The following is a 14039-nucleotide window of genomic DNA, read 5'->3' on the forward strand; positions in this document are numbered from 1 at the left end:
CCTAGGAAAGTGGAATCACCAACAGTGCAGGTTTCTCAAAGTAGGTCAGTCAAGCATCTGTTAGTAATATCATGGGTGTCTCCAGCCCCACTTGGTCTGGGGCAATGATCTGGATGACATTCTCCATGCAGTCCTATTTCTTCTTGGCATATGCCACTAAATACCCACCTACCCATGCCAGCTGACAGCAGGAGAGAAGCGTGGCCCACCTTTTGGCTTGTACTCGCACACATAGCTGTGCTTGGCCATGCACAGGTCTGTGTTACACTGGCCTGTTGGGCCCATCCGGACGCAGTGGTCAGCATTTGATGGATGGGGTTCTCCTGGCAGCCAATTCTGACAGCTCTCCAGATTAAATCCTTCACCACTCTGTTGTGCTCCAGTGCTTGCAAAATCATTGAATCCAATCCAGACATCGAGGCTCCTTCAAAAAAAAGGGGGGAGGGAGAGTATGTCAGGAAATCATGAGAATTAGAAAGGTCTGGGACAGATGCCATCTATAGTTCTCAATGAAAATAATAACCTTAACAACAACAGCTCCATCTGGGTGCTGCTGGCTGCATTTAAATTTTTAATTACTAAAGGATTTCAATATTCATTCTACCACTGGGACCTGTCTCTTTAATAACAGTCTCCTTCCCGGCACACCATGCTGCTGTCTACCAGCCATTCAAACCATTGTCCTAAGGGTTACAGAAAGCCATCTGCCCTCTGATACACCGTGGGGACAGCTGAGCCAAAAGGATCTGGACAGAGCAGCTGATGTTAATAGTACAGTGTAACGGAGCTGGGAGGGAAAAAAAGCTCACAGGGATCACTGTGTGCAGCTGATTTGGACTCTCAGTGACTGCTGGCCTACAACTTGAATCGCCCTGTTCCCAAAATGCAGGTCTCTCACTCAAGTTACAGGAGAACCCAGTTAAAGGCACTGCCAGCACCACAGAGCTCATGACATGCTGTCAACCACTGATTCATACCAGCCACAATGGAACCACAGCTGGTACAGTACAAAGATATCAGAGAGGCTCATGAAATACAAGCAGGAGATGACACTGGCTGGAGAGGAGATCCATGGAGTTTCATTTTGCTTTTTAAAATTTCCCAGGACACTCTCAAATTGCAGGTCTTCTGCTTCCCCAAGTTGGAGTCACTTCCTTCAAACAAGGCTATGTTTACTAACATCATCAAGCAGCCCTGTCTCCCTTCCCAATGGGCCTGGAGGCCCGACAACAACTCACAGGTGCTGAAAAGGCTGAGACCAGTTCTCTCGTGGCTGAGTACACCTGGGTCAAGGTGTTAACTCATATAATACAGGGAAATGGGATGATCTGCATACTAAGAAGTATCAGCAGGTTGCCTTGAACCTTAGACCCCACTTAGGAGAGTTGTGTGCTAAAATGGCCTGATTGCAGTAGAGTTTAAATGACCCTCACACATACGTTTAAGCCCATATGGAGTCAAGACTGAAGAGGCATAATATAGTCATACAAAACTGTCTGAAAAAGTTGTGTCTTTTAGAAAACTCGTGCTTCATCTCTGGAGACCTGGAAATTTGCCACTAGTCACTTCCCTAATACAAATGGGACTAGCACCTGGGCAGCGTTAAATCTCAGACTGTCAGTCATGGGATCTCCTGTCCAAATTGGCAGATCTTTGAGGCAGCTGCTGGAAGATAATAAGCGTTCTTCAGTCACGACTGAAATGCAGTGAATTCTAGGGTACAAGACACCAGCAGCAGAGGCTAAAGCACTGCAGGGAGAAGAACCCCACATACAAGAGAATCTGCCAGGATCATTTTAGGAAAATGAAATATCCCTTCCACATTTGGAAACTGGCTGAATCTCAGTAGAGATTCTGGTGGAAAGTGTTGAGTGGTCTTTTATAGCCACAAACAGCCTGGACAACTGCTTTTAATTGCACCCAACAGAAAGTGAGGCATTTGTTCCATATTAATTTCTAGAGGGAACAGCCTTAACATGCACCCTTCAAAACCCCCAGCTTCTTCTCCACAGTCTCTCCTTCAGGTTGCAATCGATTCTGCTATGACCTTGCCCCTCGGCTCTGATACAATCGCAGGATGGTACAATTGCTCTGCAAAAAGCAGACGGATATAATTGGTGTCTCTCCACCACTAGGCTCCTGCCAGATGAAATGATTAATGAGGTCATGCTGAAAAACGACGATGAAAATAACTATTCTGTGAATCAGTAGTTTTCATTGCAAATAAGATTAAAGAATAAATAACCGCTGTGCTCTGCTCCTGAAACACTGGCAGGGATTAGGGAGAATGGGCTAGGAAACCGCCTGTTTGCTGCCATCAGTAAAATCTGATAGTTTTTCCTTTTCTAATTCCAGCTATGATCTAATTGCAAGTCATCAAAAAAGAAGAAAAAAGAAAAAGGCTGACTGGATTGCTCCAGGCCCCTGCCTCACTGCTTGATCCATTACCTTGCAAAGAGGAACAAGAGGGCCCTAGTCACCCTCCTTTGAAGCAAAATGTGGGTGTTCCTCTGCCTCTGAGGAATGAATGAGCTGCCTTGCTTGGGGCAGCAGGAGAACAAAGTCTGAGGAGGCTGAAGGGGAGAGGGGCTCTGGCGGCTCAGAGGGGAAAAATGGGTCCCCTGGAAGGAGGGTGGGTTGGAGCACACTGCTTCTGGAGGAGGGAAGGGAACCGTTTCAGCACGTACTGCTCCTGGGGAGGTGATCAAATGATAGGACCAAAGGAGAGAAGAAAGAGGTCCTCGCTACTGCATGCTCTAATGGAAAACAGATTTCTGCTTCTGTCATTTTCCCACAAGAAACTATGGAAGCTGCTTGTTCCAAAAACCCGTGGCTTGGTTGATTTGTCTTTTATCGCTAGGGAAATCACATCCTGGAACCATCTCATTCATGTTTATCTGAATGGATTAATAAAATAAATACATGAAATAAAGGGGGGCCAGGGAGGAGAACAATGTGGAGCAGCAGCTGGGAAGCAGCTTGGGCAGCTCATTCTCTTCTGAGGTCTCATGATTTCCTTGCACTGCAGTCCGTCAAAAGCCCTGCACGCAATGCCTGATAAATCAGTGCACCAAATGACCAGTTCCTAACCCGCTGGAAGGGACAGAATCCTCTTCCCCAGAGCAGGGACCACGTTTGTTATCTCAGGATAAATCCCAGTGTGAAGGGAACAGGGCAAGAATACAAGTCTGGGGAGAAGGGCTGTCAGGCCTAGAGCAGGCATGTTCAAAGCCTACATCACATGCAGCTGTCCTCCTCTCATGTGCTTTCTGGGCCATGTTTATTAAGAGGACATCTCCAACATCTGCATCTGGGAGTGTTGACAAGAGCTGTTAGGCCTCTGAAAGCTCTCCTGGTCTTCCTCTGGAGATGGCTGGTTACAGAAAGGGCATTTAGAAGGGTGGATATAATCAAAAGCTGACACTTTCAGTGCTGCCTGTTTATAAAGCCCAAGTCCTGAGGTGGAACAGATGTTGCTGGAGCCTGGCACTCAGGGAGGAGTGCTGCTCCTTCTCAGGATGGAAAAAAAGAGGAGAAGGGGTCTGCACTTCAGGCTGCAGCCATGTGTCTGGGAGGATGTGGGATTCCCAGCTGAGAGGCAGGATTACAGCATGGGCTGGTGCCTTGCGACAGCGGCTGCTTGATGTCATAGCAACACAAACCGCTCTACTCACTACACGATCCAGCTGAGATTCTGCTCATTGAGGTAGTTGGTTGTAAGGTCATCTTCAGGCTCTGCCATGGAAGCCAAACAGCCTCCAGACACCAACACCTGACCCCATCCACTGTCCAACCAGGGTCTGCAAATTTTGCTGAACGCCTGGGTGCAAAGTCAGCTCAGCCAAGAGCTGCTTGCTCCTGGCTGCAGCTCTCTGCAGCGTTTCAGATGCACCCACAGACACAAACACAGGGCACAAGATGCCCACCAGCAGCAAACCCACAATTCCCAGTTCCAACCTCTAGTCTTTCTGCCCCTTTCCACTTCTTCCCTCCATAAACAAAGGAGACAAGCTCAGCTCTGCTCATTCCTCCTCTTCACTCAGCAGCCTTTCCCCTGCATCTCCCTGTACTGTACTGCACTCTGCCTGGATCCACGTGTCTCTCCAACCTGACCAACAACAGTGGGCTGCAGGCTGCCGGTCTCTGCAACGCACAGGCACTCCCCTGGACACCTCTGCAGATGTAACCAAAGGAACACAAGACCATTCCCCAGGAATCTTAGCCTTTACCCCAATCACTTACCTGATCACATGAGCAACCAAAAAACTCTGGATCTCAGGGCTGCTCACAAAAGCCAGGTCTCCATTGCCATGCTCCTGGCAGTGCTGCTGGGCCTCCAGCCACTCGGCCTTCTCCACCACTAGCTGATAGCAGTGGTTATTGCCCGGGAAAACCAAGCCATCCAGGGGACACATGGGGTGAACTGCTGCATGAGAAAGAAAATCACAGACATGATGTCCTTTCTATGGGCCCACACATCCCAACCCAATCACAAGGCCCCCAAAGAAGCTGTAAGATACCAGCTAAGCCTGTATGCTCATCATTGCCCTGGGATGGCTCCCATCGAAGTCGAGGCTCATCCTGCTGCTGCCTGATCAGCAATTCATCCCTTAGCTTGTGATACAGGGTTGAACGCGTGGTGCTGGCCGTCCTTACCTCATACACATGCCACACTGTTTGGAATCTCTTACCTGATCGCATGGGACCCTTTCAGGGTGCATAAAAAGAGACTAACCCAGAGGGAGGGAGAGGTATGAGGAATGACACAGAGACATAAGGCACTGAGCTATTAAAATGCTGATGGCCCCCATGCACACAGAGGAACGTGTATGTAGGGCAGATCCAATTCACACTGGCACCAGGGAGCAAAACCATACCATGAAACTGACCCAAGGAATGAAGGGAACGGGGGTGCAAGGTGCCTGGAATGTCCTGCTCGTTCTGAAGCCAGTAAATTCAATTCACTGTTGAACTGCACTCTGTACGCTCATGGTCCTGGCACAGTACAAAACAAAACACCGCCTGATCAGCCAGGCTAAAGCGCAGGGGTGTACGGAGTGCACAGAGGAATCTTACCTTCCCCCTCATTAGAAAGGAAGGGGTTTGGAAGGCCCAGCACTCAGGGCCATCCCCTCCCTCACCCAGCACCTGTTGGCCTCCCAGCTAACCCTGCTTACCTCTGCCTAGCTCTCCGGACTCTGCAGTGATACTGTACAACACTGCGAGGCCAGTGCCACCTCTGTTGCGGATCTGTATGTCCAGACTCTCATTTGTCTTGATCAAGGAAGGACACTGCAGCTCTATCTCTTGGGGCGAAGCCACCACCTCAATTTCTGCCTGCACATAGGAGACCTTGGTGCCCACAAAGAGGGTGGCAGTGACATTGTACCGTCCAGGTAAGACATAGGTGTGGACAGCTGCATTCCCAGTGGTGTTGAGAACCTCTGACTGGTCCCCGAATTCCCACTGTAAAGTGCTGACAGCAACGGGAATACTGATATTGAAGAGCACAGCCTGGTGAAGGCTATACCGGGGCTGGAGTCCTGTGAAAGACACAGGCAGCTGTGCCTGGAAGGGAGAGCGGACAAGTGAGGGTCCACCACAGGCCTGCCCGGACAAGTGCTCAGTGCAAAATGGCAAACAACCGGAGGAAGAGTTTGTTTCATGGGCAGTACCACACAAACACTGCCCCTGGGTGCTGAAGCCTCCATATTCCTGGTCTTCGGCATAGCAGAGGGCACTGCAGGTCTCCTCAGTGAGGTTCCCAGGGAAAACAGACGTGAAGAGGATGATGAATTCAGCCCCTCCCGTGTGGTTGCTCGTCAGACATGCTATATATTGAGCTCCTGGGGGAGAGAACAGAAGATCTCTTGCAAAACGACACTGCGAAGCCATGACTTGGTGAAACCCTTCAAGAGACACCACCCCACCTCTGTGAATGAACTTCTCCTGGACAGTTTCTACTCCAAGCATTTCCTTTTTTAGTCTTGCCTGATAAGTCTTTGATCCGTCATCAAAGTTTTTCAATCTCTTTAGGCTAGCGATGACAGAAATCACAAGCCAGTCACACAGATTTATGGAGGAGCAACACTCAGCAAATAAAAGGGGCCTTTGGAGAGCCTGCCAGTCCCACAGGATATGGAGCCACTGAGGGTCTGACCCTTCCAAAGGAGCCCAGAGGACTAGTGACTAAGCAAGACTAGGAGAATAGGTTGTCTCCTTGCTGCACCATGGCTTGGCACTGTATGGCGCCTGGGGTTTCCAGCAACAAGCCCATGACCAAATATAGTTGGACAGAGTGTTACGCTGGGGGCAACACATGGGCGAAATGCCTGCTGGACTCTCCACCAGGCCTGTGCAGGAGACGGGCAGAGAGTGCAGCTACCTTCCTCCTCGGAGAGAGCCAAGAGCTTGCCAATTACTTGCAGATAAAATCTGGTGCTAGAAAAGAAGGTGATGCCACAGAGTCTGCACACACAGGCCCACTTGCGTATGTGGCAAAAGGAAGCATGTGTAGGCATTCATAGGAAGGATGCACAGAAACAAAGCATGTCTGACTACAGGCAGCACGGACACACATGTGCATGGACACACAGGCATGTACAGCGATGGTAGCCACAACAATCTCATTCTCAGAGCAACCGCTCACTCCCTTGAGTTTGCTTCCCCCTCACCGGCTTGCAAGGGGCGGGACATTCCTCTGCCACAAGCACACACGCGCTGCCTCTGCCCTGCGCACAGCCGCAGCCCAGCTGGGACTGCCTCGCCTCCTGTCCAACTCTGCCCACGCAACCGAGCCATGTTTGCTTGTCTGTTTCTGTTCGTTGCTACAACATTTCCCCCTAAACATCTCAACAGCTCTGGCCTTGCGTGATCTTCCCATATCAAATCCATCCAACTGTCCAGCTTTCTTCACGGCCTTCCTGCAAACACTGACCCACTTTTCTTAAGAAAAGTCCCCTGTGAGGAGGGCTGTGGCCTGGGAACTACCTTGCTTTTAACACCAGCCTGGTCACGCTCCTCAGCCCACCGCTGGTCACTGACAGCTGTCAGTAGCTGGCACCCTGTCCCCAGCCCATTCCCATTAGACTGAATTACTCCAGAAGACAGCCTTGCATTACTGTGTCCCCACCAACCACCGTGCTTAAAGAGGGGAGCAACTCATTATTAAGGGGAATAACAGTGCCAGTGACTCCTGTGCCAGTGAACAGCACACTACAGGGGGGCTGCAAGGCTGTAGTAACTTTGCTGGGGACAGCAGAGCAGCCACCACCTGGGTTTCGGCTCTGGGAAAGAACTGCACTTCACTAGGTGGCTCCCTTGATTGCCATTAACTCCTACGCCTTCACCCCTCCTCACCGTGCCTTCCTGCCACGCAATAAAGGAGAGGACTGCTGCCTTTGAGGGGAGCACTCTCTCTCTCCCTCTCACTCAGAGAGACAGCCGAGCATCCAGTGGGGTTAGTTTTCTTCGGCTTCCACTCCCCTCCCGCCAAGTAAACACTGCCCCATGTTTATGCCAGCAAGGCAGTCAGAGAAATGCACCACAAGCAGAAGGTCTTTAGATCGGGGCAGTGTTCATTCAACACTCCTGACATGGAGCGCTGTCACCTGCAAAGATTCAAATTAGCATGTGCTCAGGTCCCATCAACTCCAATGAGACTTCAAGAACCTGCTTAAGGTCAGACAAGTTCTGAAATGCTTGAGAAGGAAAGCTTAAGGCTAGAGGTCAGGAGTGAGAACCATCTGATGCCTGCTTGAAGATCAGTGTGTAATGAGTTTGCTGATCTCAGCCCTGGTGTGACTGACTCTATCCTCAAGGCATCAGAGCATAGTCATACATTACCATTACTTGTTTAATTAGATTAGAACTAGTGACTTAAGGGATAAAGAGGTCTAGACAGGCTCGTCAGCTCCCCTTGGGCTCACTGTTTCCACTGGTTTAGTCATCTCACCCACCAGAGCCCTCTGCAGTTCCTTACCACAAGTAGCACTGATGAATGAAACATTGAAGAGAGAAAGGTTTGCCACTTCAGGAGGGTGGGCACATCTTGTATCTGATGCCTGAATAACTTCAACTTTTCTGTCTTCCACCCAACGGGGCAACCAGGAAAGTTTGCAGTCACAAAAAAATGGATTCAAACTTAAGTTTCTGTAACAGGGAGATCAGAGAAGAGTTACGCATTAACTTGACAACAGGAAGCATGTGCTAAGTGTTAATTACACCAATGTGCAGATCCCTCACTGTTCCCATCTGCACCACTCCAGTGAAATGCTTCGGAGAGAACTGCTAGGGGAGTTAATGAATAGGGAATCAAGCAATAATTAACACGATTTTTCTAGAGGCTAGAATTAGGCAAGTACTCCAAGTACTTTTTTCCCTCTACAAATAATTGTTGCAATTAGAAGCAAATTACAGACATAATCTTATATTTAAAATAGTCTGCCATCTAACAGCCATTGGATGTAACGGCAGCCTCTACAGCTAAGGGAGACTATTTACAGCTCCATTAAAAAATAGCTAAGAGGATAAAATTGATCTGTCAAAAAAGAAATGCAAAGTCAAAGATAATCTTTCCATGTGGCAGTTTATTGAAAAGATGGAAACTTTAATTGCAGCCAAGTTTGATCCAAATTGCAGCCTTTGGCATTCAGCTGTGAACAGGACAGAGATGGAAAGATGTTTGTTTAGCTGACGCCAGCCGGGCTGGGCTGCCGCAGGGGTTGAACCCAGGCCTTTTTATACTAAAAGCATCACCTTGCAGGCCAGCCTTAGCAGGGACAGATTCACTTGCACCTAACATGGATCCCTTCTATCTTTTCAATGCCCTTTATAAATGAAAATGCAGAGCAGAAAATGCCCTTTGTGCTTTGTCTTCAGGGAGAACGTGTGGCTGAGCTCTTTTCTTGCTCGTTTAAAGGGTTCATCCTTTGGCACATTCAGCTACAGAACTGTCACTCTGTACTGTGCTTTCATGTAGTTCTCCTGGAAATGTGCGGCATTCCCTTGCCTCCCTTCACATATCATCAGCACAGATTTTAATTACTTCAGTTGAAAACCATTATAAGAACCTGAATCGCTTAGGGTGAACATCTTCAAGTGAAGGCAGCGCCTTCAAGTGATTCAGACACCTCAGTAAGGCTCTCTTGTGTTGTAGGTCAGTGCCCTTTTCACTAGATCTCCTGTCCCAAAGCGTGACCATACAAACAGGAATAGTAAGTGTGGCCTGGAGCATGGCCAAACAATAACCTCTGCAGAGTTGGTGTGGGAGAGAAGTGGGGAAGCCAAGAAGGTAGCAGCAGAGGTTGGAGATATTCAGGAGACAAAAGCAAAGTCTGGGAAGAGGTTAGGCTTGAAGGGCACCGACAGGACCCAGGAGGAGGACACAGCTTGAAGAAGAAGCTGGAGAGAGTCCAAAAGGCAGCTGCAGGGACTGCAGGAGGGCGAGGAAGCAGCAGTTGGAGAAGGTAACATCAGAGAGGCCTGGTAACGAAAAAGCAGGAGTCAGTGTATCCACTCATCCCTCTACAGCAGAGGACCAGCCAAGCACAGATTTAGCCTCCCCCTGCCAGTGTTGTGTTCTCTAAGGCTCACAGGCTTTGAAAACATGAGAGAGAAAGATGAGGCTTGTGCTGTCACAAACTCACCAAGGGAGCAGCTGGCAAGCAGACAGAGCCAGAAGAAGAGTTAATGGGGACTGAGGGCTTCCATTCCCACAACAGGAAAGTGCTTGCCTTGACATGTGATGTGGAGGAGGCTGGGTAAGTACCCCAGATCTCCTGAAGACAGTGGCTACATCCCACCCCACAGGAAAGGGAAGAGCTAATTCAAGGAAAGCTCTGAACAGAGAACTGGAAGACAGAGAGAACTTACATTTCACTTAAATTAAATAAATTATCAAATATTCCATCTTCTAATGTAGAAATCTTGTTGTGGCTTATATCTCTGTAAAAGAGGGAACATGAAAGGGAGAGTTTAGTAACTGTTCATCATGCTCATAACAACTTCCTGGTCAACATATAGGATCAACCTCTGTCCCAGGCTCTGCTTGGGGACTGGTTACTCTCTGGACACCTTGAGTCACAAAGGCCACTTGCACATGATAGAAAAATTTCCAGACAGGCACTGAGTCCTTCCATTATTCCTTCTCCTTCCAGATTTTGAGATGTAAAGAGGGTAGGCTGTCTGGGCTGTCAGCTACTCTGCTAGAACCACCAACTTGGGTTTTGGTGCTGGCTGTGCTAGTGCCTCTTTGGATCTGATAGTGCAGTTCTCAAAAGACAGCTGATCTTCTCTAGGAACCATCAACAAATAACAATGCAAAGTTACCTGACCAACAACTGAACTCGTGAGTTCGCTAATGGCCAAAGCTTTCCTCTCCTCCTGGCCCACACACAGTCTGGGTATCTTTATGAAATGGGACAACTCAGAGCGTGGGGAGGTATGGGAAACGCAAGCCTTTGCACCACTACCGCTGGGCTCCTCAAAGGACCCTCAGAACTCAGCACCCAGTTCCCTCTGAAGTTCACTGGCATTTTGACACCACAGCTTTATCATCCTTCTCCATGTCCTGACACACATCTTGTGACAAATCTGGTTCTTCGCTCTTTTGCCCCAGTCTCCCCTCCTGTCTAGCAGTACAGTCACGCAAACCCTGTCCAGGTCTCTGAATGCCAGTGAGTGAATGAGCCATTCACTGGACCGTGCAGTTAAATGCCTTGAGGAAGGAATCTACAGAAACATATGCCTGGGGCTCGACAAATCAGATCAGGCAAGAACAAGGCTAACTCATGAAACACAAGCACGTGTTTTAGGTACCAGCTCAAATGTGCATTGCTAGCTGGAGGACTAGAGGTCTGCAGTGTGTACTTACAGTTTTGCCAGAGAAGTCAGGCTTTTGAACATCTGAACATCTAAAATGCTGATCTCGTTACTGGAAAGATCCCTAGAGAAAGAAAACACAGCTTTCACTTATCATTCAACTTCATTTTGTCATTCCTCCATTGCTGAGGCTTAGAAGAGCCTCTCTCCAAACTCTATCCAGACTCCAGACAGAAAGTTCTTGGTGTATTAAAGTGGAATAGTTCTTCCAGCCAAAGAAAATACCTTTCCCAGCATTTGCTGCTCAGAGCTTTGCATAATGTGTAGATATAGGTTAGGACTATCATTATATGCATACCATTCTGTAGCATATTTAGAGTAATTACAGACATGACAAATGTATCATTAAATTTCAGGCATCCTTTAAAAAAATTATTCGAGTCTAATATATGTTCAAAGAAGTAATTAAGAGATAATTTAGACTAAAGTAGCAATTAACTTATAAAGAAAATTTTCTAAGGAACTTTCAAGTCCATTTCTAGTGCTGAAGAACTGATAATTAACTACAGAACTGAGGTATTCAACTTTTAATTTTTAAGTATCTTTTTGTCTCCCTTTGAAAAAGCTTAAAAGAAAAGAAGAAGTAACAAAGAATATTTTCTGTTTAAAATCAGGAGAGATTTTCCCTATAAAAGGAACACTGCTCAAAAAAATCTTTAATCGTTCCCTGTAACACTAACAGCCTTCAGCTCATCCAAAGCAAAATTATTTTTCTCTTCCAGTTCAGTTCTTTCTTTTTACCTCATGTTCTCTTTTTCGATTTTAAAATGTTATTCAGCTAAGTAGTAACAGTCTTGCTGATCAGTCTCCACTTGTTCCCAGTAAACTTCACTCTTTGGTTTCTGATGAATCTTCATTGGCCAAAACCTTCTTTTAGCAGCCCCAAAACACTTATTCCAAGTCCATGCAATGGTTATTATCCTTCAAGGATTTCTGGAAGAGCTCCAGGGAAGTGGACAGGACTGGATTCACTACGCCGCTCCCTACGATTGCAGACATGCTAGGTAAAGAGAGACATTCTCCCATACTTCATCCAGCTTCCTTTCACACCTTTTTTCCTAAGCGCATCTCCTGTAATTTCTCCTTGCTCTCTCATCTTTTATTTTTACCCCCTAATCAATTAATTTTTGCTTTGATCTGACATTTAAACTTTAATTCAGCTGAATGTAAAGAATTATGCCAAACTGGCAGAAAAATTACTTATGATTCTGGGAAACTGTGAGGATAAGTAACAAGGATGGATGTTTCTTTGCGAGGTTGGAGTTTATTTTTCCTGATTTTGCTGTCCAGGAGTTCTTTGCCAAGCTAAGACTGGATTCAGAAGAGCTCACCATCAACACCAACAGAGAAGTCCAAGAATTGTGCAAAATAGAAGTTCAACATAAGCACACACAAAAAAAAAAGGATGCTATCAAAAATATCTGACCAAGCCACTGTGTTCTTTTGTGCTCAGGATAGTTGGGACAATAGCTAAAGAATACAAAGCACCTTTGCTGGCATGTCACAAACCACGTGAGCCACATTCTGCACGGGAGATGTCCAACCATGAAGGTTACCTCCACAACTGTTTTCAACTCCTACGTGCAAGGCAAACAAACAAGACAGCTTCGGATTGGAATCCCGACGACTGCCATCCTGACGGGTCGGATTCCTTCCTCAGGGAGCCTCCTGCTTCACTTCTCCTTTTGTATTTTCCCTGCTCTCTGCTCTGCACCTAGAACCCTGTTAGCCTACAATTACTGTACTGTAGTCTGCTTCAGAAGAAGATCTGCTGTCCACTGTGGCAGAGACTCCCTAAACAGGAAATCCAAAATAAGTGTATTTCTAATATTTATGAAGCATCACCAGGAGGCTTAAAATGAATAAGTGAAAAGAGACTCTCAACTGGATTTGATCTTTACCCTTCGGCCTCTTATTGTCACTCCCAAAATAAGACTGACTTAAACATCATGAGGTCCCGGACAGTACTACTTCGTGTCTTGCACGCCTTGTGTTTTCAGAGCCCTGGGGATCAGCTATCCTCACTGTCCTCTGTAATTGGGGACACTAAAAGCTTTAAATGAAAGGAGAGGTTCACTTTGTAGCATGAATCCTCTGAAAAAAGCACAGGCATTGGCAAGGTGAGAGGTGCCAACTCTGCTGCAGCAGAGAGAGAGTGCATGGAGCTGAAAGCAAGCACAAAGATGTGTGAAAGCAAAGATGCTCAGACGGTATTTCCTGGCAATGTACCCACCAGCCCTCGCCTTAATTCAGCTCTGCTTTAAGTGGGTTTCGTTGTCTCCTCTGCACGGGGATACATTTTACCCCCCCTCTGCCTCTTCACCTCTTTCCATTATTTGACCAGTTTTGAAAAGGACCAAAACACCACCATCAGCCAAGCATCATATCCCCTCAAGCGCCCAGCTGCAGTAGGGTTGGCTCGGATGCAGGCCCTCCCTCTGGGCCTCAAACACATTTTCAAAATACGCTCATCCACAGGCCCCCAGCACTCACACATTTCAACATCCTCAACTTTTCCCTGAGCCATTAGCTGGAGACAGGCCGCCTGCCACTCCAGGCACTTGCACCAAAATAGCCCCCGCTTCTGTGGTTGCTTTCCCTTTGGCCTCTTGCTAAAACCACTGCTAGCACGGGATACTCCCGCCTGCTTTCCTCACCTCTGCCTCTCTGCTAACGGACTCCAGCTAACCTACAGCAGAAGGGCTGGACCGGCAGGGTCTTCTGCACAGAAGTACAACCCACCCTTCAGGTAAGCACGGGCCGAGGCTTTAGCAAGCTCTGTGTTCCCTCTGTGAGGGGTGCACATGCACCGGGCAGTTAGCTTCCTCGCAGTAACAGGGAGACAGTAAAAGTATTTCTCTTCTCCTTTGAGATACCTGGAAATATTCCATTTAATTGTTAGGCAGTACCTCAAGCCCAAGACAGAGGGAAATAGTGTTTCAGCCTGATGTCTCACTTGCTCCTTGCCCAGACAACAGAGAACTCCAAAACAAATTGTTCTGCTGTTATAAAATCAGGTCTTTGGCATATGTAAAGAACCTCTTCAAAATGCTGCTTGGCCACGTGGGGAAGAGTGCGCACAGGGCAGGGTGAAGGCCTCAGCATTACAGATGGCACATCAGCAAGCGGGTACCGTGAGCCATGCAGAGTACAGGGAC

General features: G+C 47.6%; 1 protein-coding gene across 1 annotated transcript in view; it reads right to left on the bottom strand.

The window, feature by feature from the left end:
- The window catches only part of PKD1 (polycystin 1, transient receptor potential channel interacting), a 103631-nt gene that overhangs the window by 47801 nt on the left and 41791 nt on the right, over positions 1-14039 (bottom strand). The window contains exons 2-7 of the mRNA XM_067305968.1: positions 10874-10945; positions 9874-9945; positions 7982-8151; positions 5178-5846; positions 4243-4426; positions 210-424 (exon numbers count right to left, since the gene is read on the bottom strand). Coding sequence (XP_067162069.1) covers positions 210-424; positions 4243-4426; positions 5178-5846; positions 7982-8151; positions 9874-9945; positions 10874-10945 — 1382 coding nt within the window. The remainder of the gene's footprint in view (positions 1-209; positions 425-4242; positions 4427-5177; positions 5847-7981; positions 8152-9873; positions 9946-10873; positions 10946-14039) is intronic.

The sequence above is a fragment of the Apteryx mantelli genome, chromosome 16, assembly GCF_036417845.1.
Source record: "Apteryx mantelli isolate bAptMan1 chromosome 16, bAptMan1.hap1, whole genome shotgun sequence".
Lineage (NCBI taxonomy): Eukaryota > Metazoa > Chordata > Aves > Apterygiformes > Apterygidae > Apteryx > Apteryx mantelli.